Source organism: Erpetoichthys calabaricus, chromosome 8 (genome assembly GCF_900747795.2).
Source record: "Erpetoichthys calabaricus chromosome 8, fErpCal1.3, whole genome shotgun sequence".
Classification (NCBI taxonomy): domain Eukaryota; kingdom Metazoa; phylum Chordata; class Cladistia; order Polypteriformes; family Polypteridae; genus Erpetoichthys; species Erpetoichthys calabaricus.
This window is the reverse complement of record NC_041401.2, coordinates 150,101,370-150,127,396: the sequence shown is the minus strand read 5'-3', so window position 1 is coordinate 150,127,396 and position 26,027 is coordinate 150,101,370. Positions and strand designations below refer to the sequence as shown.

The 26,027-nt window shown below is 41.9% G+C and overlaps 1 protein-coding gene across 1 annotated transcript in view; it reads left to right on the top strand.

Moving 5' to 3' along the window:
* Positions 1 to 26,027, top strand: part of glb1l (galactosidase, beta 1-like) — a 230,377-nt gene that overhangs the window by 174,825 nt on the left and 29,525 nt on the right. The window contains exon 13 of the mRNA XM_028807592.2: positions 17,550 to 17,663. Coding sequence (XP_028663425.1) covers positions 17,550 to 17,663 — 114 coding nt within the window. The remainder of the gene's footprint in view (positions 1 to 17,549; positions 17,664 to 26,027) is intronic.

Here is a 26,027-nt window from a genome sequence, read left to right as displayed (position 1 = left end):
TGACATCGAAGAGGTAAAACAAGAAAAGACCAGAGCATTAATGGGCATTACTTTAGACAAATTTAAAAAATGTTTCAAACAATGGAACAAACGGTTAGATAAGTGTATTTCCGCCAATGGAGAGTACTTTGAAGGAGACTAATTGTAGTTTGTACAGAAAATTAAATTAAACACGTTTTAAAAATATTTCCGGTTATTTTTGGGTCCCCCCTCATACAGCTTTTCATTTTAATACATGGCAAGAGAAACAGCTTTTCAGGAAAACCTGTCTTGCCATTTAAAAATGATCAAGTGTAAGAGCTAATTTACTTAAATTTCACTTATTAAATACCTATATACATTACCATTGACACAAAACACTGTTCACTCTCCTATCAAGATTATAGTGATGTAGTTGAGGGAAGTTGGCAGAAACTAACCTTGAAAAAGACAATTGCAGGGAACTTTTACTTCCTGCCCACCCTTCACTATTTAATCTAATCTTCACATCTTGGGATGTGGGTGAAAAACACAAGAAGATCATTTAAACTCCACACAAGGAGAGCCAGACTGGTGTTTGAACTCTATAGCTGATAGAGAGTAGTGTGGACCACTACACAACTCATATACTACTTAGTATTCTCAACAACCTTCTTTATTAAAGTTCAAAATGTATGTTTAGAAGTGTTTCTCTCCTCTGGATTGTGTCAAGCTGATTACACTGCTTTTCTTTAAATCATGTGATGCTGAAGTTTCAGTTATAGTTCAGTCTCACATATACAGTATCATCCAAAATCTATGAAAGACCTATTAATTAAATATAATTAAAATATAATATACTAGCTTATAGCCTATAATATGAAAAGTAACATTTGGAAAATGTGAGAGTGTTTAGTGAATTATTGGTTTCACTTTTGACAAAGCCAGTAATTATTGAGATTTTTGGTAAAACGTGCAGTGTATTTTTCCTTACCTTATGGATTGAGATTCTTTGCTTAAATAAAAGAGCCTGACAGCTTGAATAGTTTTCAGACTTCTTAGTTTATTATTTATTCATAAACACAAGGATCGGAGAAATTGAGTTTGTGAACATGAAAGAATTTCTGGAAGACAGACAAACAAGAAGAAACCATAGAATCAGCTCTTTTTAACATGTTCTTGTTTCTTCAGGTGAAGGTGGTTTAGTTTCAAATTGGTTTTTAAGGTTTCTCATGGCTGAGAGTGTGGCACACAGTTCATCTGCTTTCTCTGGTCTGTGCTTTTTGCATATTGCAGTTTAATTTATCTCAATTCTTGTAACACAGCATGAAACAAAACAATGTTTCTGAAGAACAAAATTGTTTGATTTCTACTTACCAATTGCAAAAAAAAAAAAAACCTCTTGTAAAAGTTTAAATATACATGACACGCTTATTACTGATCCTTCCTTAAAAGTGTAACCTCTGGTGTTATATTCACAGAAGTCATTTTTTTCCAGGTTTAACTAAGCAAATACTAATGGAGTATGCATTTTAACCCAAAATACACATTACTGTAGTATTTTTTTTTAAACATTTTATTGAATTTATTAAAATCAAACAACATTCCATACAAGCAAATCAAATTTTACAAAACTAGGTTCAAGTCAAGTCAACCCCCACCCATGAGAAAGAGAGCTAGGACAACACAGTGAAACTTTAATAGTAGAAAAGATAGTAAAGTAAATAAATAGAATAAAAGGGGGAATAGAATTTGCTTCCTCAATTTAAATGCTTATTCTAAAATGTTATTACTGTAATTACATCCTGCCAGGTTTTAAAAAAGGTTTGCACAGATCCTCTGTGAGTACAAGGTGAGACACAAAAATAACCGGATTGGTTAAAAAAAAAAAAAAATTATTGATGAATTACAGCATTCTGAACATTGTCACCTTCTATATACTCCCCCTCCCAATCTCTACACCACTCCACACGTATTTTCCATTGACTGAAACAGTGCTGGAAGGCTTCTTGCTTGTGGTTCTTCAACAGGCTTGCCGTTTCTGTCTTCTCTTCATCCATTGAAGAAAAATGTGTTCCCTTTAGGCCACATTTGATTTTCAGGAACAAGTAAAATGGCGGCGCGCTTAGATGCTGCGGCTGTGTGCTCTCGACTCAGAGTTTGGTTTTTCCTCCCTGCCTTGATAAGTACACGTACAGCCAGCAGGATATTTTATCTATCGGCTTACGCAGCGAGAGTCAGGATATTTTATCTATCGGCTTACAGAGCGAGAGTTGCTCAACATCCGAGTTTCTCCGCATCCACAACATTCCGGACGACATCGCACGGACAACGGGCTCTCCATGGATTACAATCCCAGCTTCGAGGAGCCGGCGGCGGCACAAAGAACGTAAACAACAGAGGGAGTGCCGAGGCGGCGTGCTAGCGAGGCTAAGGAAACAGCCACACAAACCACCGCTTCCAAGCATTTTCTCCTCAAATATGAGGCCTCTAGCGAACAAACTGGGACTGCTGCATCCTGCTGATCATGGAGACATGGCTTAATCCACTCATACCAGACACAGCGATTGAGATAGCAGGCTACACAACACACCAGCAAGACAGGACAGAGAGCTCTGGTAAGAAAGGGGGGGGGGGGGCTGTGCAGTTATGTGAACAATAGCTGGTGCATGAATTCCACCATAGTCACCAGACACTGCTCTCCAGGCGTGGAGTTTATGACAATTAAATGCAGACCCATGTACCTCCTCCCTTAATTCAACACCATACTGCTAACTGCTGTGTACATTGCACCAGATGCTAATGCTAGCTCGGCTCTGGGGCTTTTGAATGACACCATCAGCAGTAAACAGAGCAAGTATCCTGAGGCTGTTCACATCATTTCTGGGGACTTTAATCAAGCAGATCTGAAAGCAGTTCTCCCCAAATTCCATCCATCCATCCATTTTCCAACCCGCTGAATCCGAACACAGGGTCACGGGGGTCTGCTGGAGCCAATCCCAGCCAACACAGGGCACAAGGCAGGAACCAATCCCGGGCAGGGTGCCAACCCACTGCAAGACTCCCCAAATTCCATCAACATATAAAGTGTGCAACCAGGGGAGTAAAAACACTAGACAAGCTGTACACAAACATCAGGCAGGCCTATAGGGCTAAACTCCTAGCACACCTTGGCCAGTCTGATCATTCATCCCTGCTTCTGATTCCTGCATATACCCCCCTCAGGAAACAAGCTCCCACTATGACCAGGACTGTTACCATATGGCCTGAGGAGGCCTCCCAACAGTTGCAGGACTGCTTCCAGAGAACTGACTGGGAGGTTTTCGATCACCAAGACTTGGAGAACCACACTACGGCAGTCCTGGATAACTTCAGGTTCTGCACGGACGTCGTCACCATGGACAGACACATAAGGATTTATCCCAACAGGAAGCCCTGGATGACGAGGGAGGTCCAGAGTCTGCTGAAAGCCAGGAATACTGCTTTCAGGTCTGGGGATGGGGCACTTTACAGTGTAGCCAGAGCGAACCTGAAGAGAGTCATCCGAGAGGCCAAGGCAGCATACAGAAGGAGGATAGAGGACCATCTGAGGAGCAACAACACCAGGCAGGTGTGGCAGGGTGTCCAGCACATCACCGGCTACAAATCCAGCAACTCCTCGGCCGCTGAGGGAGACGCTTCTCTTGGAGAGGAGCTGAACATCTTCTTTGCCTGCTTTGATCCGCCTATTCAGAACTGCAACATACTCACGGTGGAAGAGTGTGAGGTGAGGCGGGTGATGAGGAAGGTGAACCCGAGGAAGGCTGCAGGACCCGACGGTGTGGCTGGACAGGTGCAGAAAGACTGTGCGGATCAACTGGCCGCAATCTTCACTAGGATTTTCAACCAGTCCCTGTCCCAGGCCACTGTCCCATCCTGCCTCAAATCCTCCATCATTGTTCCGCTGCTGAAAAAATCCATCACGAACAGTCTGAATGATTTCCGCCCAGTGGCACTCACATCTATCATCATGAAGTGCTTTGAGAAACTGGTGTGGAGTCATATCATCACCTGCCTGCCAGCAGACCTGGACCCATTTCAATTTGCTTACAAAGCAAAGAGATCCACGGAGGATGCTGTGGCCATAGCCCTTCATTGTGCCCTGACCCACCAGGAGCAGCAGGGGAGTTACGCCAGACTGCTCTTTGTAGACTTCAGCTCGGCGTTTAACACCATCCTCCCACAACAACTGGTGTCCAAACTGGCAGATCTGGGACTTCCATCACTCACCTGCAGTTGGATACTGGACTTCCTGTCTGGTCACTCCCAGAGGGTCAGGCTGGGTCCCCACACCTCCACTGCTGTCAGCCTCAACACCGGGATGCTGAAGGGTTGTGCGCTCAGCCTGCTCCTCTACACATATGACTGTGTTCCCACTCACCATAGCAACAAGATCATAAAGTTCGCGGATGACACGATGGTGGTCGGACTCATCTCAGGCAAGGAGGGTGAGCTGGCATACAGGGACAAGGTGGAGCGGCTGTCAGAGTGGTGCAGAGTCAATAACCTGCTCCTCAACACCACAAAAACGAAGGAGCTTGTTATTGACTTTAGAAAAATAAAACTGACATCCAGCCACTCATCATTGGTGGGGCCTGTGTGGAGAGGGTCCCGGTGTTCAGGTTTCTGGGCATTGAGCTGAAGGATGACCTCACCTGGAGTGCCAACACCAATGAACTGCTGAAGAAGGCGCAGCAGAGGCTGTATTTTCTGAGAATCCTCAGAAAGAACCATCTCCCCAAAAATCTGCTCCTTGCCTTTTATCACTGTTCCATTGAGAGTGTGCTTACGTACAGACTGTGTGTGTGGTACGGTAGTTGCACTTCCTCAGAAAGGAAAGGGTCGTCAGGACAGCGGAGAGAACAATTGGTTGTACCCTCCCAACTCTGGAACAAATCTACACCTCCCGATGCCTCAAAAAAGCAATAGACATTTCACAGGATTCATCACATCCCAGTCATTGCCTCTTCCAGCTTTTGCCATCGGGCAAGAGATACAGAGCAATGAAAACCAGGACAAACCGCCTTAAAAACAGCTTTAATCCAAAACCAATCATGGCCCTGAACTCAGAATAAAACTGCTCCGTATCATTCTCCCAAAGTGCAATACAGACCTTAAGTCAACCAGTGCAATTTGTATATTTTGTAAAGTACTTTTCTTACTATTCGGTTTGTTATTATTTTCTCTCTTCTTGCCTTTTTAACTCTTATGCCTCACACTGAGTCGACTGTACCTTCAATTTCGTTGTTCCTTTGTAAAAGTGACAATGACAATAAATATCCATCTATCATCTATCCATCTAAAAATCACAGGGAGCTCAATCGGGCAAATAAGGAGGATGATCGAGGACAGGAATGTTTTTGTCTGTCAAAAACTGCTTTACGGAAAAAGCATTGTGCGTGGGAGCGTTCTCTTGGTGAAGCACCCCCCAACTCCTCTCTAAACCTGGGCGTTGAATGTCTTCCACATTTTCTTGTCCTTCCTTGAAACGTTTGTACCACTCAAATATTTGTGTGCGAGACAAACTGTTATCACCGTACACTGTTTTTATCATTTTATAAGTTTTTGTGGCCATTTTGTTCAGTTTCATGAGAAATTTGATGTTGATTCGATGTTTGATTTTTTTCACCTGACATTACATCGGCAACTCGTGTAGTGATTGTTGTGCAAATACTGACTGGACTATCCACAGGATATACCTAGCTGGTTGGCGGTTTGAGAGGGCGTGTAGGAGGGGGATATAGTTCTATGATTCACATTCGGCCAACCTCCAGACAGTTTTCCAAGAAAGCCCCAAGCCCAGTCTGGTTATTTTTGTGTCTTACCTCGTATTTAATTTTTTCCAATTTCAAGTAGTATATAACATTAGTTACCCACTGACTGAAAAGAGGTGAGTTAAGATTCTTCCATTTGAGCAAGATAAGTCTACTTGCCAATAGTGAAGTAAAGGCAATTACAGTTTGTTTGTCCTTCTTCACTTTAAGCCCATCTGAAGGTACACCAAACACATCTGCTAGTGGATTGGGAGAGATTGTGACACCCAGGCAGTCTGAAAGGCATTTAAAGATTTTTGTACAGAATGATGTTAATTTGGTGCACACCCAAAACATATGACCCAATAAGGCTAGAAATTGATTGCAATGTTCGTAGGTTGGATCTTGCCCTGGAAACATTTGACAATTTTAAACGAGACAGATGTGCTCGATAGATGATTTTAAATTGAATGACTGTATGCTTTGCACATATGGAGCTAGAGTGAATTCTGTGCATCGCTGCCTTCCATTCTTTTTCTGAAATGTTGAGTGAGAGATCCATTTCCCAATGTACTCTGAGATCTTTGAAAGGGAGGGACTTTAAAATGTTTTTATATGTTTCAGAAATGCTATCTGAGTCCTCAAGATTGATCAATATTTTTTCCAGAGTAGAAGTAGGTGGGAGGTGAGGAAAGTTGGACATGTTTAGATTAACAAAGTTTCTAATTTGGAGGTAGTGAAAGAAATGTGTTGCTGGAAGGTTAAATTTGGACTGTAACTGTTCATAGGATGCAAAGACGTTGTCTATGTACAGATCTCTAAATGATTTAATTCCGAATGTTTTCTAGACATTAAAAGCTGAGTACTGTAGTCTTAACCCATGCCTCTTTATCTTTTTTCTATAAATAAGTCTTCTATATGATGTGGTCTGTTTGATTTTTCAACTTGCACTGTCTGGTAATCGTTTGCTCAGTTTTCTATGGATTCTTAATTAAAATGTGACGCATCTGCTATATTGTAGAGGTCCTGCTCTAATACTCCTTTCATCATGAAAGCATTTCTTTCACTTGCATTCCAGGTTGCATCGTTATCACAGAGCCAGACTTTAAAGGCAGATGATGGTGATACCTTGTTATTGAATTACAGTACACTTTGGAGTGCCAGTCAATGCTCTCTGTAACTGATAGGTGTCTTAGTATGCCCATTAAATTAGGACAAGGTCAGTTGCTGGACATCCCAGACACTAGAGTTCCTTGCTAGTACAAGCTATTTATTCCTTTTGACATCTCAGTGTCTGGAGAAGTCTTTAATGTGTCACCATAATGACACCCTTATTAAATTCCCTCTAGGGTGTTGAACCTTGAGTCCAGATGATTGTAGATATTGTAAGACTTGCCCGGACACCACCAGTCGGAGACCACATCTTTATACAAAATGTCTTTATTTTACTCACACACAACACAGTCGAGCACACAACACTGTGCCTCTAGCCCCAGTCACCTTTCTCCTGGGCCTTTCTTTTACTGTCCCTGGGCCTCATTCTCGCTCTCCAGGAGCTTCATCCTGCTCCTGCTCCCGACTCCAGCTCACCAAGTGGATGGAGGCAGCCCCTTTTATCTTTACCCGGATGAGCTCCAGGTGCTCTACCTGACGTCACTTCCTGGTGTGGCGGAAGTAAATATGTCCCGGGCTCCATGAGGCTTGGGGTGCCCCCTGGCGGTGGATAGGGGCCCCAACGGGTTTGAGCCTCCCTGCTCCCCTTCCGTGGGCCTCTTCTACTCCAGGGCGGTTGCCCCCTCGTGGCCCAGAGGACAACTGTGCCACCTCTTGGTCCTTCCAGGCGTCCCGGCAGGGTCCGACCCCCAGCCATGTATCACAATATCTAAGCTGTTCCAATTAAAGTCCAGAGGAAGGCATTAGTTGTGGCCATCAAATTATCATAACAGTCAAGTCTTTTGCTATATTTATAATCTATTGGGAAGAAAAGTAAACAAGGCTTGTTTGTTAAATTGGTGTCTGTTTGTGCAGCTCTTATTTTTTGTTTTAGGAGGGAAGGGTTTGGTGTCTGTAATTAGAAATATACATAATAACGCTTTTCGGGAAAGAGAGAAATGTAGTGAGGCAGTAAAGGGGAGACTATAACTGCAACTAGGATAGGTGAAATCTCCATAACAGGCAATGCCTGAGAGAAAATTAAGAATGCCTAGAGCAGGTAATGTATATTGGGCAGGGTGGTGAGGTTTTCTGTGAATTTCCTTTCTTGTCTCTAGAAACTGTTGTGGTGCCCTACTTTTCTTACTTTTTTGTGAACATTTACAGGCAACAGCCATTTGCATACCATTCCCACTGCCATTATTGACATTATCCGTTATGTGATTTTACACGCTGCTAGTTTTTCTGTAACACCTGCGATCATTTGCCCATGCCTTGATGTTCTTTTACATTTGGATGCTGAGTATCAGCTACAGGTATGTCCAAATGACTTCTGGATATTCACAGAAGTTGTTGGATACGGGAGCACTTAAGCTTTGCTTCACATACATTGATGACATCACATTAGTGTCTTTACATTGTCCTGACATCTTGTGCATCACTCCTTAGATTTATTCCTGACTTATGCTTTTTGTGCCATCTTCACACATTACCTAATGTATTTGGCTGCTCTGCTTCTACTAACACCAGGCTGATGTTTACAATTTACACAGCTGTATGATTTATGCTTCTTTGATGTTTGCCAGAATGTTACAGATATAGATTTCACTGAATACTGTCATTATTCCAGACTACAGGAATTACTTTAAATTAAATTAAAAATTAAATGACGTTAACCACAACATCCCAGCAATACCTTTAGCATGTCTAGTGTGTACTCATTTCCCCTGCGGCCTTTATTTTACATATGTTTCTGACACCTTTGGACTCTGTCCCATTACAAGTTTTTCAGGAATGTATCATGAAAGGAGAATGTATGCTCTTCAACAACAATCTCCATAATGATGGTTAGCCCCCTCAGAGACAAACATATAGCTTCTCTTTACATTATAATTGTCTTATAGAATGCCTTTGATATCTGACAGTTTTTTGGATTTTCAGTACTCCACTTACTGTTGTGGCAGAGGCACTATATAGGCATCGACACAGACTGACAATGGAGGCATAGGTAAAAATAAACAAAGAGATTTATTTTGTCTTCAGCCATGGGGCACGTCTTCCCCGTGTCCTACAGGCCCTACACAGTCCCCAAAAACCCACACAAAGAAAACACCCAAAAAACCACACTCTTCTTGCTCCTCCACTCCTCCCAGGCAGCTTTGTCCTCCTCCTCCCGACTCTGGTGCCTGGAGTGGTGGCTGCTGGCTCCCTTTATAGCCCGCCCGGAAGTGCTGCAGGTGCTTGATAACCTGCATCTGGCTGCACTTCTGGGTGTGGCTGCATTGCCGCCCAGCCGGGCTCAGGAAATCGTGCAGCTCCCCCTGGCGGTGGCCATGGAGCCCAACAGGGCTGAACTCCGAAGTCGCATGTCTGTGGCCCTGATGCAACCCAGGGGGGCTGCCACCAAGCGTTCCGGGGGAAGTAGTGTGTTGCCCAGGGCTGTTCCCCCAGACCAAGAATTGAAGGGGCGTCCTGGCCGGGCATGGGCCCCGGCCATCTGCCACACTGTATATCCATGCTTTCAGTTCAGTCACTACAGTGGCCAACACCCCTCAGCCAAATCTAGAGACACACATACAAGCAATGCTTATCCATTCATTTGGTTTAACAAATGTCTTAACAAATTGTAATCATGAGACCAATACAATGCAAGTTCTGTATGATGTTGGATGTTTTGTAAACTGGCATTGACAAAGTCTGCTTCCCAGTATTCTTACATTGTGGGAGATGCCAGCTAATCAAGCTCGGGGTTGCTGAACTTGAGGAGGAAGTGGCTATATTGCAGTAAAGAATTGAAAAATCTTGCACAGATGCCCTTTAGAGAGAGAGTGCGCATCCCTAGAGTGGCACACTCTGCAGATCAGAGAGATAAAGATAGGGGGATCATGGTGAGACATAAGAGCAAGGTGCACACAATCTGGGGCCATCAACCCCAGGTTTTGAGGTTTCCAACTGTTTTCAGGGCATTGTAGAGCTGGAGGGTGCTTCTGATAACGCTTAAGTGATAGGCAAGGTATGAGAAGCCCCAACGGCTCAGCTCAAAATCAATCCCCAGAAAGAAGCAGCAATAGTGGAGAACCTAATTAATAAGGGCATTGAGACCCAGGTTTGCTCCAGAAACAGAGAATCACATATGGTGTTTTTCTTCTGGGTGGACAGGTAGAAGACCTCGGTGGAAGAGCAGAGAGGCTCTTGGGCATAGCGGGGGTGGATCCAGTTGTCATTGTCCATGTCGGAACAAATGACATACATAAGTACAGTTCCTTAGTTCTGTGATCCAAATGTAAAGAGTTAGGTGCCAAGGTGATGAGTAGAACTGATTAAGCAGTCTTCTCTGAAGTTTTGCCTAAAGGCAAATCCAGGTAAGATTATGAAGATTAGATTGGTATAATTTAGGTCGTTAAGCAATTGTTCAAAAATGTTTTCACAAATTAAACACTTCTTAATTAGCAGTTGAGGGTTTAACCTTCAAGATGTTTATTTTTAAAAGACAACTTCCTTTTGAATCCATCCTTCATTTGCTTAATGTGCACTGAGTGTGATTCCATCCGCAAACCATTTTATAATCATACTTTAATGCAGTGCTCCACAACCGGTGTGCCATGGCACACTGGTGTGCCTTGAGCCGATACAGGTGTGACGCGGTCAAATAAGACAATTTTCTAACTAAATAATATTTCAACGGTCCTCATTAGAAACACAATAACGAGAATACGTGCAATGAAATATTCGCGTAAATAGCCTTTTAAAGGTTTCATAATTTTATGTGTCATTTCTCTGAAATAATAAATCCCATCACCTGGCGCCTGTCGCCTACGACGTAGGCCCAACGTAGTCGCCAGACAACTCCGTAGTATGCTTTGCTAGGCACAGCGCTCCGTGCCCTCACCTAGATTCAGTTCAAGCCGACGTATTAGTCGTGCTACGTCGCATTCACTTGTCTTGCAACAGTAGTTATCATTCATTACTATTAGTTGTGTTGCTGAATTGTGTATGGTTAACGTTCTTCGTGTGATTCATATTTAGTTTTATACCCCTTTAAATATGGATAAATTTTTACGTGGAAAAGATTCGTCTTCACGTACAGATGATGAAGAACCCAGCACAAGTGTTGCAAAAAAAACAAAGAAGATTGTGAAAAGGAAGTACAACGAAGACTACATTCGATATGGATTCTCGTGGTGTGGTGACGAAACGGCTCCAAAGCCACAATGCATCATTTGCGGCGATCAGCTATCAAACGAGGCAATGGCATCCAGTAAACTAAATCGCCATCTAAATTCAAACCATCCCAGTTACGCCAAAAAAGACAAACAACTCTTGTGTTAATTAAAAATGATAAGCGGTCATGCTTAAAAGATCTTGACCAAGAACTTCGGGTTGCGCTGTCAAATATTGAGCCGAATATAAAACTTTTGTGTTCATTGAAACAAGCGCAGGTATGACATTAGTCAGTCATTATGTTATAATAATTATTAAGATTGCATAAAAGTAAATATAGTATAGTTTTTATGTATGTATACTTATAATAAATGTATACTTATAATAAAAAATGAAAATTTATTGTAAAATTTGTGTATTAAATTAGTATCTATATATCAGTGGCGTAGCTGGAGATCATGTTGTCCGGGGCGGTGAAAAATTTGACGCCCCAAAGCTGAAAGAAATGTTTTTTTTTGCGCCTCCTCAAGGAACAAAAAAAAAGGAAAGTACCGTAGTTTGGACGCCCCTAAATAGCTGGCGCTCGGATGAAGGCAACGCCATTGCTATATATTTTAGCTTTGGACGTGCCGCGGAATTCTAGGAAGAACTTTGGTGTGTCGTAGGTGAGAAAAGGTTGCGGAGCACTGCTTTAATGTAATAATCTGAACGAGCAAATGAAAATGATCTGCTTAAACAATCCTAAACTACCATAGTTAAACAAAGTTAAAAAGTTTTCCTACTATTAGCATAAATACCCAGATCAGAAAAATAGCTACAACAAAACAATTCTATGCATAATTTAATGTAAAATAAATCTAATAGCAATGACTTCTGCATGTTATTGCTGCCTGCTCAACTTCTGTTTTATGCCCTTTTCCCCCCAAATATTTCACAGCATTTCTCTTTTTCATTAGGTTTTTAAAATATATATCCTTGTACTTTGTCAGTCAGTCAGTCAGTCATTTTCCAACCCGCTATATCCTAACACAGGGTCACGGGGGTCTGCTGGAGCCAATCCCAGCCAACACAGGGCGCAATGCAGGAACAAATCCCAAGCCGGCACCTTCCCACCACACCTTGTACTTTGTATTCATGTAAAAATAATAAGTTTTACTACTAGAATATATCGTTTAATAAGTTTTATTAACATTTCAATACTTCAAAGAAACATTCAAAAAGAAGTGAATAAATGTGCAAAAAGAATGCCATTTTTGCATGTATGTAATGAAAGTTATTGATATTGCGTTCTGGTGTGTGCTCCAGGTGTCTTCTCTTTTTTATTGTATATATTATAAGTAGCATTTCTTTAATCTTCACACAGTTACATTTAACTAAGTTTCACACTAGAAACATTGTATAAGCTAAGGGTTCAATGGGATTTTTCAGTCCTTCACTTTTGTCTCTCTAGGCTAAAGAAAACTTTTTTTTTTTACTTGCCTTATCCACACAGATTACAGCTGTGTAGTGCAGCTAACTTTCTAGTTTAAAAATTAAAAACAACCAGCAATTGGCAAATTACGTATATGCTGATCTGTCATTTACTCAATGAGAAAAATCTCTGTGTGACACTGTTGTGGTTGGCATCCTTGAGAACCAGTTTCCAAAATGTGGTTGTCAAATGCCTCAAATTTGGGGCCAGTGGCAATCTAGCAACCAATAATGCTGAGCCGTGAGATGATGTGACAGATTACATTAGAATGGAAGTGTTACCCTTGTATTGTGGAGGTGGATGAGTAAAATAATAGAGGATTGTTTACACTGAGGAATGGGGAGGGAGAGAGTTTAGGACAGGCCAAGTTTAGAACTTCACATGAAGGGATAAACAGAAGTGTAATACCACATACACAAAGTACCATATTTTTTGCACCATAAGACACACCTGACCATTAGACGCACCTTGGTTTAGAGGAGGTAAAAAAGAAGAAAAATATTCTGAACCAAATGGTGTACTAATATGTTTAATAAAATATAGCAGAATAATATTGCAACCATGTAAATTCAACAGCGGTATTAAGAAACATCATCACTGTCATTAACAAATAAGGAGAGACTTTAAGGTTCAAGCACTCTTCTAGTTTTATGGAAACCCCAAGAACTCCTCATCGCTAGTGTCAGAATTTATGAAGCTCAGTTGCTCACAATCACTTTGCAGGAGCACGTACCTATCATCACACACGTTTGGACCAATGCTCCCTGAAGTTATATCGCCAGTCTAGTCCCATCTATATTTGTAATGCCACAAAGCCCTTCATCTCGTGTTTTGTTGTGGGTCTCCAGTTTGAAAAATGAGAATGCGGTGCAAGCACAGCCCTCGATTCAGAAAATTGCTCTGCATACCTGTTTGTCTCGTCTGACAGTAGCTGAAAGGCAGCTTCAGGAAAGAACAGCCTGAAGTAGTCCAGCGGCTGGTAATCTGTTGAGTCCAACAGCAAGCCAGTTTGGCTCCCACGGATCAATGTCTAAATATTCCTCCCACACGAACCTTGCCATAGGTGCACGAATGCACTCAGCTGAGGTGTTAACGGCTGGTGTCCCGATCAGCTGATGCCAGTTCCTCACTCTCTTGTTCGATCTCCTGATCACTCTCAACAAAAGTCCGACTCAGTGATATTGCGCAAAACATTTGTTTTCTGCACTCGCTTCGCTCCCTCATGAGATGTCGATGCCATCTTGCCATTGTTTACATTTGTTTACATTTCGCAACTCACGCACACACAAGGATTAGATGCCAAGTCAATGAGTCTAACACTCCTCCAAGCACAGAGGGAATGCCTGTAACGTAACAGTGAGTTTTGTCGCCCTCTACCCCGGATGTCGACTTTTGTCAGATATTACACATCATGGTCTGTGACGCAGTATTCACTCCATAAGACGCACAGACATTTCCAACCTTCTTTTGGGGAAAAAAAGTGCGTCTTATGGTGCGAAAAATACGGTAACTTAAACTGCCAAAATGGAATAAGTAATACATTAAGAATTGCTAGTCTTAATTCTAGGAGTATCAAAAATAATAAAAATGTCTTGGAATTATATATATAGCTGCACATAACTTTGATATAGTAGGAATAACAGAAACCTGGCTAAGTAGAAAGCAGAAGTAGAACCTAAATAGGCACACATTATTAAGGTAAGACATGCAATACAGAAATTGTGGGGGAGTCGCCATTTATGTAAAAGAGAATTTAAATGCAAGGCTTCTTCAGTTAAATGGTAAACCCTATCTTAGTGAGGATGTTTGGATCTGACTACACAGAATTTGGGATTGAGACCTCATATTAGAAGTGTGTTGTAGATGCCGTAATGCATACAATTATTTAAATTTACATGTTTTTAATAATATTAAGAAGTCACGTTTAGAAAGAGATTCTATAGTCATAGGAGAGCTTTAATTTCTTAATTATTAACAGGGCTAACCTTACAAACTGGAGCATAAGAACAGGAGGTTCTGGATGTAATCAGTGATTGTTTTTTAAATACAGTATTCTGTACTTATCTAGAAAGAATTGGAGGAGTAAAGGTGACTATTAGGATCTAGGTACTGTAATATATTAGATTTCACAGTACAGTAATCCCTCACTTATCGCGGGAGATAGGTTCCAAGGCCGACCGCGATAACTGAATTTCCGCGAAGTAGGGACACCATATTTATTTAATTATTTAACGTGTATTTGGACGTTTTTAAACCCTCCCTGTATTGTTTACAACCCACCCTTTACTCTATTAATAACAGGGACAATACTGTTATTAAGCAATATGAAATCGGTAGATAGGTTTACACTTACTGTATAGCGAAGTACACATAGCTATATATGACGTGATGATGGTGATGAATATGCTGCGCAGTAAAAATTATGACGATGAAGGTGATAATCCCCTGAATGCAGTAGCAAGAGCACGTTAATGCTGAATGAGTGAGATGAGACTTCCTGGTTAATGCAGCAAACCGTCGCTGAGCCAATCAGCAGCACACAGGAACTGCGTGCTCTGATTGGGTAGCTTCTCAGCCATCCTCCAATAGCATCTCTTGTATGAAATCAACTGGGCAAACCAACTGAGGAAGCAAATACCAGCAGTAAAAAGACCCATTGTCCGCAGAAACCCACGAAGCAGCGAAAAATCCGCATTATATATTTAGATATGCTTACATATAAAATCCGCGAAGTCGTGAATCCGCGAAAAGTGAACCGCGAAGTAGCGAGGGATTACTGTATTTTAGGAAAGGCAAATTCTTAAACAAAAACTTGTAAATTTAATTTTATTAAGACAAATTTTGACCAGATGTGGCAAACCTTAGTAAAATAAGTTACATTAGAATAAGCTTTTACATGTAGAGACAGTCAAGGAAATGTGGGGGAGATTTTAAAGAGTTTTAAATGTAATGCTGGACAAGTTCATTCCAAAATTTAGAAGCAGTAAGAAATAAAAGAAAACTTTGAGGTGGGTAAATAGTGAGACTAAAAAGGAAGTTACAATGGAAAAAATACAAGACTAGTAACTCTAGCACTGATCGCAGGGCATTTGACAGCATGAGAGCAAAGCTTAAATAGAATATTATGAAAGCTAACAGAGAGAGAAATATTTCAGAAAGGGGCGAAAGATGACCCAAAGAGATTTTTTAACTCTTTTACTAATAATAGAACAGTGAAGGAGGATGTGAAGAGTATGAGGAACAGTAAAGTTGAACTAGAATACAGAGATAATTAAATAGCAGATGCTTTGAACTTGCACCATATTAAAGCTTATATGTGTGAAGAATAACCTCTCAAAAGTAAAAGCAAGTACTAAGTAGATACTTAATGACCTGGAAATTTTAGAGGGAGAAGTACTTCTTGGATTTCATAGGCTGAAATCTAATAAATCACTAGGACCAGTTAACATTTATCCTCAAATACTCAAGTTAGTGAGAACATATATAAACCCTTGGTACATTTTTTTCAAAAGTCTCTGAACAGTGGAGAGATTCCAAGACTGGTGGCTATCTTGTATAGCCTCTGGGAGGGAGGCACTCCAGCTCCCCAATCCCGACACAGACAACACAGGCATAAGTTCAGCAACACACACAGGCTTTTTATTGTTTAGTGGGAAACTCTTCCCTAAGCATTTCCCACAATTCAGCCACAGTTACAAAGCACAGTACAGTAAAGCACACAGCAATATCTGTCTTTGCCTTCTTTCTCTCTTCATCTGTCTCTGCCTCTATCCACTTGCACTCCTCCTTCCCGACCAGATAAAGTAGGGCTCCCTAGTCCCTGCAGCTCCCCCTGTCAGCACCTACGGGACCACACAGGGCTGAATTACAGAACCATATCTTTATCCAAGAAGCCATGTGGAAATCTGTGGTGCTGCAGCAACTCAGGGCTGCTGCATTCTAGTCTTCCAGGGGAAATAATGCAATATGTACGCTCTCTCCCTCAGTCATTCCAGTATAAAGGCGTCCTGGCCGGGCAAGGCAGCCAGCCGTCTGCCCCACCTGTTGTTAAAAACGGGTGATTGGACTGATCCAAAAAAACTATTGGTCAGTAAATTTACCATGCATCTGACGTAAATGTTTCAAGAAACAAGTAAAACTGTTATTTTGTTGAAGCAGCAGCTTTAGGATATTCTTGAAATTTTCATTAATACTAGTAATTTTCACACCTGAGCATGCTTATGCTTCCCCTGTTAGGACACCTTTGATAACTGCTGGTGAATGAACACAGGGCAAGCAGTGTGGGAGCACCTATTGTGTTTTCTACCTCTCTGTGCATTTGTAAATACCAAAAATAATTGTGATGCAGTGCTTATCCAGTTCTGTATTTAAACGTAGCTTTATCTTATCTACATTAATTTATCACTAACCAGGGGACAATCACAAAAACTATGGCACTAAACATTCCGTTCTGTTTAGCTATACAAAGCCGAATAAGATTTTATCAAAATCTGTTCATTTTCTTCCAGTGAATTATAGGCACATTCTGCAGGGTGTGCACTTTTTGAACCTACACATTATCTTTGGCAATTAGAAACACATCTATAGCCTTAAAGTAGGCAGATGGGCAGAAATGTGCTTTTATATTATGGATATGGAATGATGGAGATTCCTTGAGAATACTTTCAAAAGGAATAGCCACACTTATAATTTGCACTCTAAACTATTTTTTCTCATAGATTGACTGTAATGTACACCATATTCAGTTGCAAAGAGGATCAAAATAGTATCTGGCAACAAAAAATCTTTGACTAAACTTTTACTGTGTTTGGATTACCAAACCTATAGCCTTAAGTCTTGGATATAGATTGAAAGGCAAAGGATGTGTCATCATGTAATTACATCAAATATGCAAAACACATTTAGTTTAAGTGTTTTCCACAATGAATTCTCTCTGTGACATTTTTTTGCATCATTAAAATATAAAACAAAATTAATAATAATGTACTATTATCTTTTTTGTTTTTTATTCACAGTCTTATGGCTACATGCTGTATCGTACAAAGCTACCCAAGGCATTTCAAAGTCCAACTCCCCTTATTTCGCCACTGAATGGTATTCATGACCGTGGATACGTTCTTATCAATGGGGTAAGAATTATATGTTGTTATGACTTATTATATTTCCATTACCTGCACTACTGTTTTGTAAATGTGAGAATATCTGACAATGCTAAATTACTGTTCTGTCTTCTATTTCTAATAGCTATTAAAATCAAAAGATTTTTATAAATGGGGATGTTGCTCTTGAGAAATGATAAAAAGCAACTATTAACTAGTGAATGAAATCAACCAATTTTGGTGAGCATCTTAATTATTTTCATTTTTATTTTGCCAAGCACTGCTTCCTTCAAACCTATTTAATCAAGGACGGTTGACTAAATAATGTAATGCATTATGGTTTTGTGAAAATCAAAGCCCATAAGTCAAATTATTCATTGTTCATATTGTTAATTTGTTATCAATTTTCAAAGATTTATTTTTAAAATATATAGGTAGTCTGGTGGAATGGTAATAATCTAAAAAGAAATTGAAAGCTGAGGTAATCACCATATTACAGTGTGACACAGATGGACCTAGTGAAAACTTTAAATGTGATTATATATATATTGTGGTGGATGGCTGGGGCTCATGCCCAGCTGAAACACCAAGAGAGTGGAAGGACTGGGAGAGGAGCAGTATTTCCCCTGGAACACGAGGGCAGCTGCCCTGGTGGATGTTGGGGCCACGGGAAGAGAGCTTGGAAGCTCAACCCTGTGGGGGCCCGTGGACACCGCCAGGGGGCGCCTGGGCAATCCCGGAGCCCTGGACTGCAGCACTTCCACCACAGCAGGAAGAACTGCCGGAAGACAATCTGGGAGCATGTGGAGTCCTTCTGGGTGCCCATGCAGCACTTCCGCCACACCAGGAAGTGCTGCGGGAAGATCGTCAGGGAGTACCTGGATCACATCCAGGTGAACATAAAATGGGCCGCCTCACTCCTTTCGGGGAGCCAGAGTCGTGAGGTGGAGGATAGAGCTTGTGAAGGGAGGAGTAGAGGTGGCAGAAGAGAAAAGAAAGAAGGGACTGAGCTACAGTCATATGAAAAAGTTTGGGAACCATTCTTAATTCTTTGGATTTTTGTTTATCATTGGCTGAGCTTTCAAAGTAGCAACTTCCTTTTAATATACTATATGACATGCCTTATGGAAATAGTAGTATTTCAGCAATGACATTAAATTTATTGGATTAACATAAAATGTGCAATATGCATCATAACAAAATTAGACAGGTGCATATATTTGGGCACCCCAACAGAGATATTACATCAATACTTAGTTGAGCCTCCTTTTGCAAATATAACAGCCTCTAGACACCTCCTATAGCCTTAGATAAGTGTCTGGATTCTGGATGGAGGTGTTTTTGACCATTCTTCCATACAAAATCTCTCCAGTCCCGTTAAATGTGATGGCTGCCGAGCATGGACAGCCGGTTTCAAATCATCCCATAGATTTTCGATGATATTCAAGTCAGGGGACTGTGACGGCCATTCTAGAACATTGTACTTCTCCCTCTGCATGAATGCCTTTGAAGATTGCGAACTGTGTTTTGGGTCATTGTCTTGTTGGAATATACAACCCCTGCGTAACTTCAACTTTGTGACTGATGCTTAAACATTATCCTGAAGAATTTGTTGATGTTGTTTTGAATTCATCTGACCCTCAACTTTAACAAGGGCCCCAGTCCCTGAACTAGCCACACAGCCCCACAGCATGATGGAACCTCCACCAAATTTGACAGTAGGTAGCAGGTGTTTTTCTTGGAATGTGGTGTTGTTCTTCTGCCATGCAAAACGCTTTTTGTTATGACCAAATAACTCAATTTTTGTCTCATCAGTCCAAAGCACTTTGTTCCAAAATGAATCTGGCTTGTCTAAATGAACATTTGCATACAACAAGTGACTCTGTTTGTGGCGTGAGTGCAGAAAGGGCTTCATTCTCATCACCCTGCCATACAGATGTTCTTTGTGCAAATTGCACTGAATTGTAGAATGATGTACAGATACCCCATCTGCAGCAAGATGTTCTTGCATGTCTTTGGAGGTGATCTGTAACCATTCTCACAATCCTGCGCATATGCTGCTCCTGTATTTTTCTTGGCCTGCCAGACCTAGGTTTAACAGCGACTGTGCCTGTGGTCTTCCATTTCCTGATTCCATTCCTTACAGTTGAAACTGACAGTTTAAACCTCTGAGATAGCTTTTTGTAGCCTTCCCCTAAACCATGATACTGAACAATCTTCGTTTTCAGATCTTTTGAGAGTTGCTTTGAGGATCCCATGCTGTCACTCTTTAGAGGAGAGTCAAAGGGAAGCACAACTTGCAACTGACCACCTTAAATACCTTTTCTCATGATTAGACACACCTGTCTATTAAGTTTAAGGCTTAACGAGCTAATCCAACCAATTTGCTGTTGCAAGTAATCAGTATTGAGCAGTTAAATGTATTCAAATCAGCACAATTACAAGGGTACCTAAATTTTTGCACAGCCATTTTTTCACATTTGATTTAATTTCATACAACTAAATACTGCTTCACTAAAAATCTTTGTTCGGAAAACACCCCAGTACTCAGATATTCCTAGGAAATGAAAGACATACCGCTGTTATCTTTTTTGTTGAAAGTAGAGTAGATTGTTATGTAGGCTGAGAGGGGTTCCCAAACTTTTTCATATGACTGTATATACATATACATATTTATACATATATGCATATACATATACATATTTATACATATATACATATATACGAGGGCAATCCCAAAAGTAAGGTCTCCTATTTTCTATAATGTTTACATTATTTTAAAGGTTAAAGACTTATTTTTCATTTTTACATAATCGCCATTTCGGTCGATGCATTTTTGTAGGCACTGTGGTAGTTTTAGAATGCCCATGTCATACCAGCTCGCCACCATATCCTTCAGGAAGCGTTGAACCTCATCTTTCACCTCTTCGTCGGAGCAGAATCGCCTTCCGGACAAATGTTCTTTCAACTTAGGGAACAGGTGGTAGTCACTGGGTGCAGAGAGCATCCAGAGTGATCCGCCGATCTTTATGCATGTTTTCCTCAACCTTCGCGACTGTCTCGTCGGAAATTGACGGTCTCCCGCTCCTTTGTTCGTCGTGAATTTCAGTACAACTGGCTGTAAACTCTCTACACCACTTGCAAACGTTTTTGACATCCATGCACGACTGTCCATACACTTCCGTCAATTGGCGATGAATTTCAACCGGTTTAACGCCTTTTGCGTTCAAAAATTGAATAACTGCACAAACTTCGCACTTGGCAGTAGCGTTCAACGGGGCTCCATTTTCAAGGGCTGCCAAGCCAAGATTGAGCATCCCAGCGAAGCCACGCATGCTTGTTTGGGAGTGGAGGAAGCACCAATCACAACAGTGTGGCCAAAAGCCGTACAAACAGTTTCTCTATGTCCCCACCGCTTTGGAGACCTTACTTTTGGGATTGCTTTCGTATTGATACATATATACATATACATATTTATACATATTGTGAGCTGCGAAGCTAATTGTACCCCCAAAAGATACAGACGCCCCTGGGAAAACCCCTAAGAAACAGACAGACTACCTTCACATTTTTCCTTTCCCTTCTGGCCGGCTCTGTCGCATAATGTGCCTCTCACGCGGTGCTCCGCCTTCTCAAAAAGCCTGCACGGGCTTCTTTCAATTTGTTAAATTGATCTCCTTATCTCTCTCTCAGACTTTCTCTGCTCCTAGCGGAACTGTCATCTCTGACTTGTCAAGGAGCACGTTTAAACTTTCGAAAAAAGACAAATGTTTGTTTGCAGTGCTTTGAATAAAGTTCTTTTTTTTTCTACAACCTCCTGTGTCTCTGTGCAAATCTGTGAGCCAAGCGTGACAAGTGGTACCAGGAGTGGTTGCACAGATGGATGCACAGTTGGAAGCCGAAATCATTTTTCAACTCGCCCAGAATGTTCCACTCCCATACGATCCAGCAGATGATTTAGATTCCGAGCGTCAAGTTGCTAGACGAGTTGTTCCTCTGCCTCCGCTTCTGGACAATGCTAAGAATGTGCTGACGAAGATGGGTCTGTCTGATGACCCGAAGATGTTTCTTTTGGCTTTTGAACAAGTGGCGACTTTGTTAGGATGGGACAAACGTCATTGGGCTGTTATCGTCACCCCGTTGTTATCTGGTGACGCCCTTCTTTCATTACGAAATGTATCTGCCGAAAAGCTTGGTGATTATGGTTTTTTGAAAGATCAAATTGTTTTGCGGAAAGCCAGGACCTTTTTGTTGAAAGGTTTTGCACTTTACAACTGGAGGCTGGATATGGACAGTTCCATCCGTGCATAAATACAAGATTTGATTCATAAAGTGCATTGCTGGTTTGAGGGAGATAAGATAGAGTGCATCGTGGAAAAGGTTGTTATGAACATAGTGCTGTTTGGAATACCTGCACCCATCCGAGATGAGTTTCTTCGTCACAACCTTGAATCACTGGATGTTATTTCCCAACGTTTAGAAGGCTCGCAGACTGCTTTGCGAACAAGCGGTGGCTTCGGTACTCCGTATCCTGTATTATAACCTATAAGGGATCGCCCAGAGTATCCTCGTCAACTTGACCGTGGACCGGAACGTCGTCAACCGTCAGCAACTGACTATCGGATGTTGTCGGCTAGGCCTCTAGGGAACGCAGTTGGTGCAATCACGAATGAGATGCCTGCTTCTGGAGAAAGAGCTCGTGGTCATGGACGTCGGCGACTCAGTGGCGCTGAACGAAGATGTTTCCGGTGCGATCAACCTGGTCACTTGGTGAGAGATTGTCGCCTGTCTCCAGCTCGTTCAATAGAAGTGGGCATAGCGGAGGTTTGTTGCTCGAATATTACGGATCCGTCGAAAAAGAAAGATGGCTTATTTTTCTCGGTGAAGTTCGGGGGCCGAGAGGTGACAGTATTGTTGGACTCAGGCAGTGACCTTTGTGTTGTCAGACGCGACTGTCTTGACGACAGTTACCATAGTAATACTGAGACTGTAAAAATTCGCTGTGTACATGGAGATGTTAAGAACTATGAGACATTACTTCTTCCTTTAACTTATAAAGGTCGTCACTTTAAAGTGTGGTCTGCTATTTCTGACTCATGCCCTTGGCCTTTGTTGATAAGCAGAAGGAATGCTCTTTTTCCTAGATTAATGGCTGAACATCGCTCGCCAGTTGATTCGCCTGTTGAACCTATTCGGGGGGAGGGAGACGGGGAACTGGTGGCAGTTGGGAACAATTTAGATCCCCAATTACATATTGAACCAGATCTCTCCAGTGAGTCTGAGGAAGACACCCCTCACAATTTCTCAGATTGTCAAGGCCCTTCCACATCCTCTCAGATTGTAAATGTCTCGGATCCCAAACCGAGTACTAGCGAGCAGCCGGGTTTTGTGCGCTTGCAGCGTGCTGATGGCAAATTGGAATATGCATTTAAACAGGCTTACACTGCTAGTGACTCCTATTACCAAGAGCGCGATAGCGGGAGCTTGAAAACACCACACTTTCTGCAAAAAGACAGTTGTCTTTTCAGAGTGATTACAGACCATTTGTTGGGGGAATTTATTGAACAGTTAGTAGTACCTGAGGGACATAGGGAAATTCTTTTACAGCTAGCCCACTCTCACATCTTGGGAGGGCACCTGGGGGCTGATAAAACCAGAGAGCGGTTATCGAAACGATTTTATTGGCTGAATATGGGAAAAGATGTTGAACGGTTCTGCACTTCATGTCCTGACTGTCAAATCGTCTCCACTTATAAGCCTCCTCGGGCTCCCCTTTGCCCTATGCCTATTTTGGATGTCCCCTTTCAGAGGGTGGGATTGGATATTGTAGGACCTTTGCCTAAAACTAAAAATGGTTTCCAGTATATGCTGGTGTTAGTTGACTATGCAACACGATATCCAGAAGTAACTGCTTTGAAAAAGGCCAACTCCTCCTCTGTAGCCAAAGCTCTCTGTGTGATGTTTACTCGTATTGGCATTCCTAGGGAAATTTTAACTGATCAAGGCACACCTTTCACTTCTCGTGTGATGAAACAATTATGTAAACGGTTCGCTATTAAGAAATTGGGCACCACCGTTTACCATCCACAAACTAACTGTTTGACTGAACGATTTAACAAAACCTTAAAACAAATGATCAGAAGAGTTGCTCATAATGATCCCACAACATGGGACACTGTCCTGCCTTTTGTTTTGTTCGCCGTACGAGAATCGCCGCAGGCATCCACTGGTTTGAGTCCCTTCGAGCTGTTATTTGGCAGGCGCCCAAGATGCGTCCTAGATGTTGTATGAGAAGAATGGATAGGACATGAAACAACTTAGCTTGGGGAGGGTTTTGCAGAGCGAGTAGTTTCCTTGCAAGAAAGAATTTCCATACTTTCTTCTATTGCTGTGGAGCATCAACGGGAACAGGAAATGCAAAAACGTCTTTACGATAGACGCAGTCAGCTTCGCGAATTCAAACCGGGCGATCGGGTTTTAGTACTGGTACCGTCTGACCCGCACAAATTCCTAGCTAAATGGCAGGGCCCAGCAGTTATTGAGGAGCGTATGGGACCAGTAAATTACAAGGTTAGAAAACCATTCCAAATTTTGCACATTAATCTCTTAAAGAAATGGCACGACCGACAAGAGGTTCACACTTCCTTGACTGCTGTTTCTCAGACTGATGTTGTCATTGGCAACGATTTGACTGATTCACAAAAGACAGAGTTATTAAACTTAATAGAACAGAACACTGATGTTTTTTCAGACTTGCCAGGCGTCACTAGTTTAGCAGAACATAGAATCACCACTGAACCCGGTGTTCGGGTGCAGATGCGGCCATTTCGAATCCCAGAAGCACGAAGAAATATTGTGTGCGAAGAAGTCAAGAAGATGCTGGAGCTAGGTGTGATTCATGAAAGCAAAAGTGACTGGTGTTCTCCGGTCGTGTTAGTTCCCAAGCCAGGCGGTTCGGTTCGCTTTTGTATCGATTTTAACCACTTGAATAAGGTGTCTAAATTTGATGCTTACCCAATGCCCCGGGTAGACGAACTCTTGGAAAAACTGGGTCAGGCGACATATATTTCCACGCTAGACCTCACAAAGGGTTATTGGCAGGTGCCTCTAGAGGCTAACAGTTGTGAGAAAACAGCATTTGCGACTCCTGATGGACTTTATGAATTTACAAGACTCCCGTTTGGTCTTCATGGGGCCCCTTTAACGTTTCAGCGAATGATGGATCAGATACTGCGTCCACATTCTGAATATTCTGGGGCGTATCTTGATGACGTAGTGATTTTCAGCAATGATTGGCATTCGCATTTAAAATGTCTCCAGGCTGTACTTGATAGCCTGAAACAAGCTGGATTAACTGCTAACCCTAAGAAATGTAAACTAGGTATGTCTGAGACTCATTATCTAGGTTACTCCATGGGCAGGGGTTTACTTCGTCCACAATTAAGGAAAATACAGGAGGTGCTCGCTTATCCACATCCTAAAACGCAAAAACAGGTGCGCGCTTTTCTTGGACTAGCTGGTTACTACAGAAGATTCATCCCTGACTTCGCAAATAGGGCTGCTCCTCTCTCAGAGCTAACTAAAGGAAGAAAAAACCACCCTATTATATGGACAGAACCTTGCGAATGTTCCTTTTCAGATTTAAAAAAAGCTTTGTCTTCTTATCCAGTGCTACGAAATCCCGATTTCTCTAAAGATTTTATTCTACAAACAGACACTAGTGCATTCGGAGTAGGCGCGGTCCTTTCCCAGGTATTTGATGGTGAAGAACACCCTATCACATACTTGAGTAGGAAATTACTCCCCAGAGAACGCAATTATTCAACTATTGAGAAAGAATGTTTGGCGATTAAATGGGCTATAGAAGCACTACGCTATTACTTATGGGGACGAAAGTTCACATTAGTAACTGATCATGCTCCACTTCAATGGTTATACCGTCAAAAAGATACAAACTCCCGCCTCATGAGGTGGTTCTTAGGATTACAACCTTACAGTTTTCAAGTCAGGCATCGACCTGGCTCTGAGCACATTAATGCTGATGTCCTGTCACGTCTGTTTAAACCTGGTCTGGAGAATCGCTTGATTCACGAAAATGTGAATAAAGCTGAGGGAGGGGGTGTGAGCTGCGAAGCTAATCGTACCCCCAAAAGATACAGATGCCCGTGGGAAAACCCCTAAGAAACAGACAGACTACCTTCACATTTCTCCTTTCCCTTCTGGCCGGCTCTGTCGCGTAATGTGCCTCTCGCGCGGTGCTACGCCCTCTCAAAAAGCCTGCACGGGCTTCTTTCAGTTTGTTAAATTGATCTCCTTATCTCTCTGTCAGACTTTCTCTGCTCCTAGCGGAACTGTCATCTCTGACTTGTCATGGAGCATGTTTAAACTTTCGAA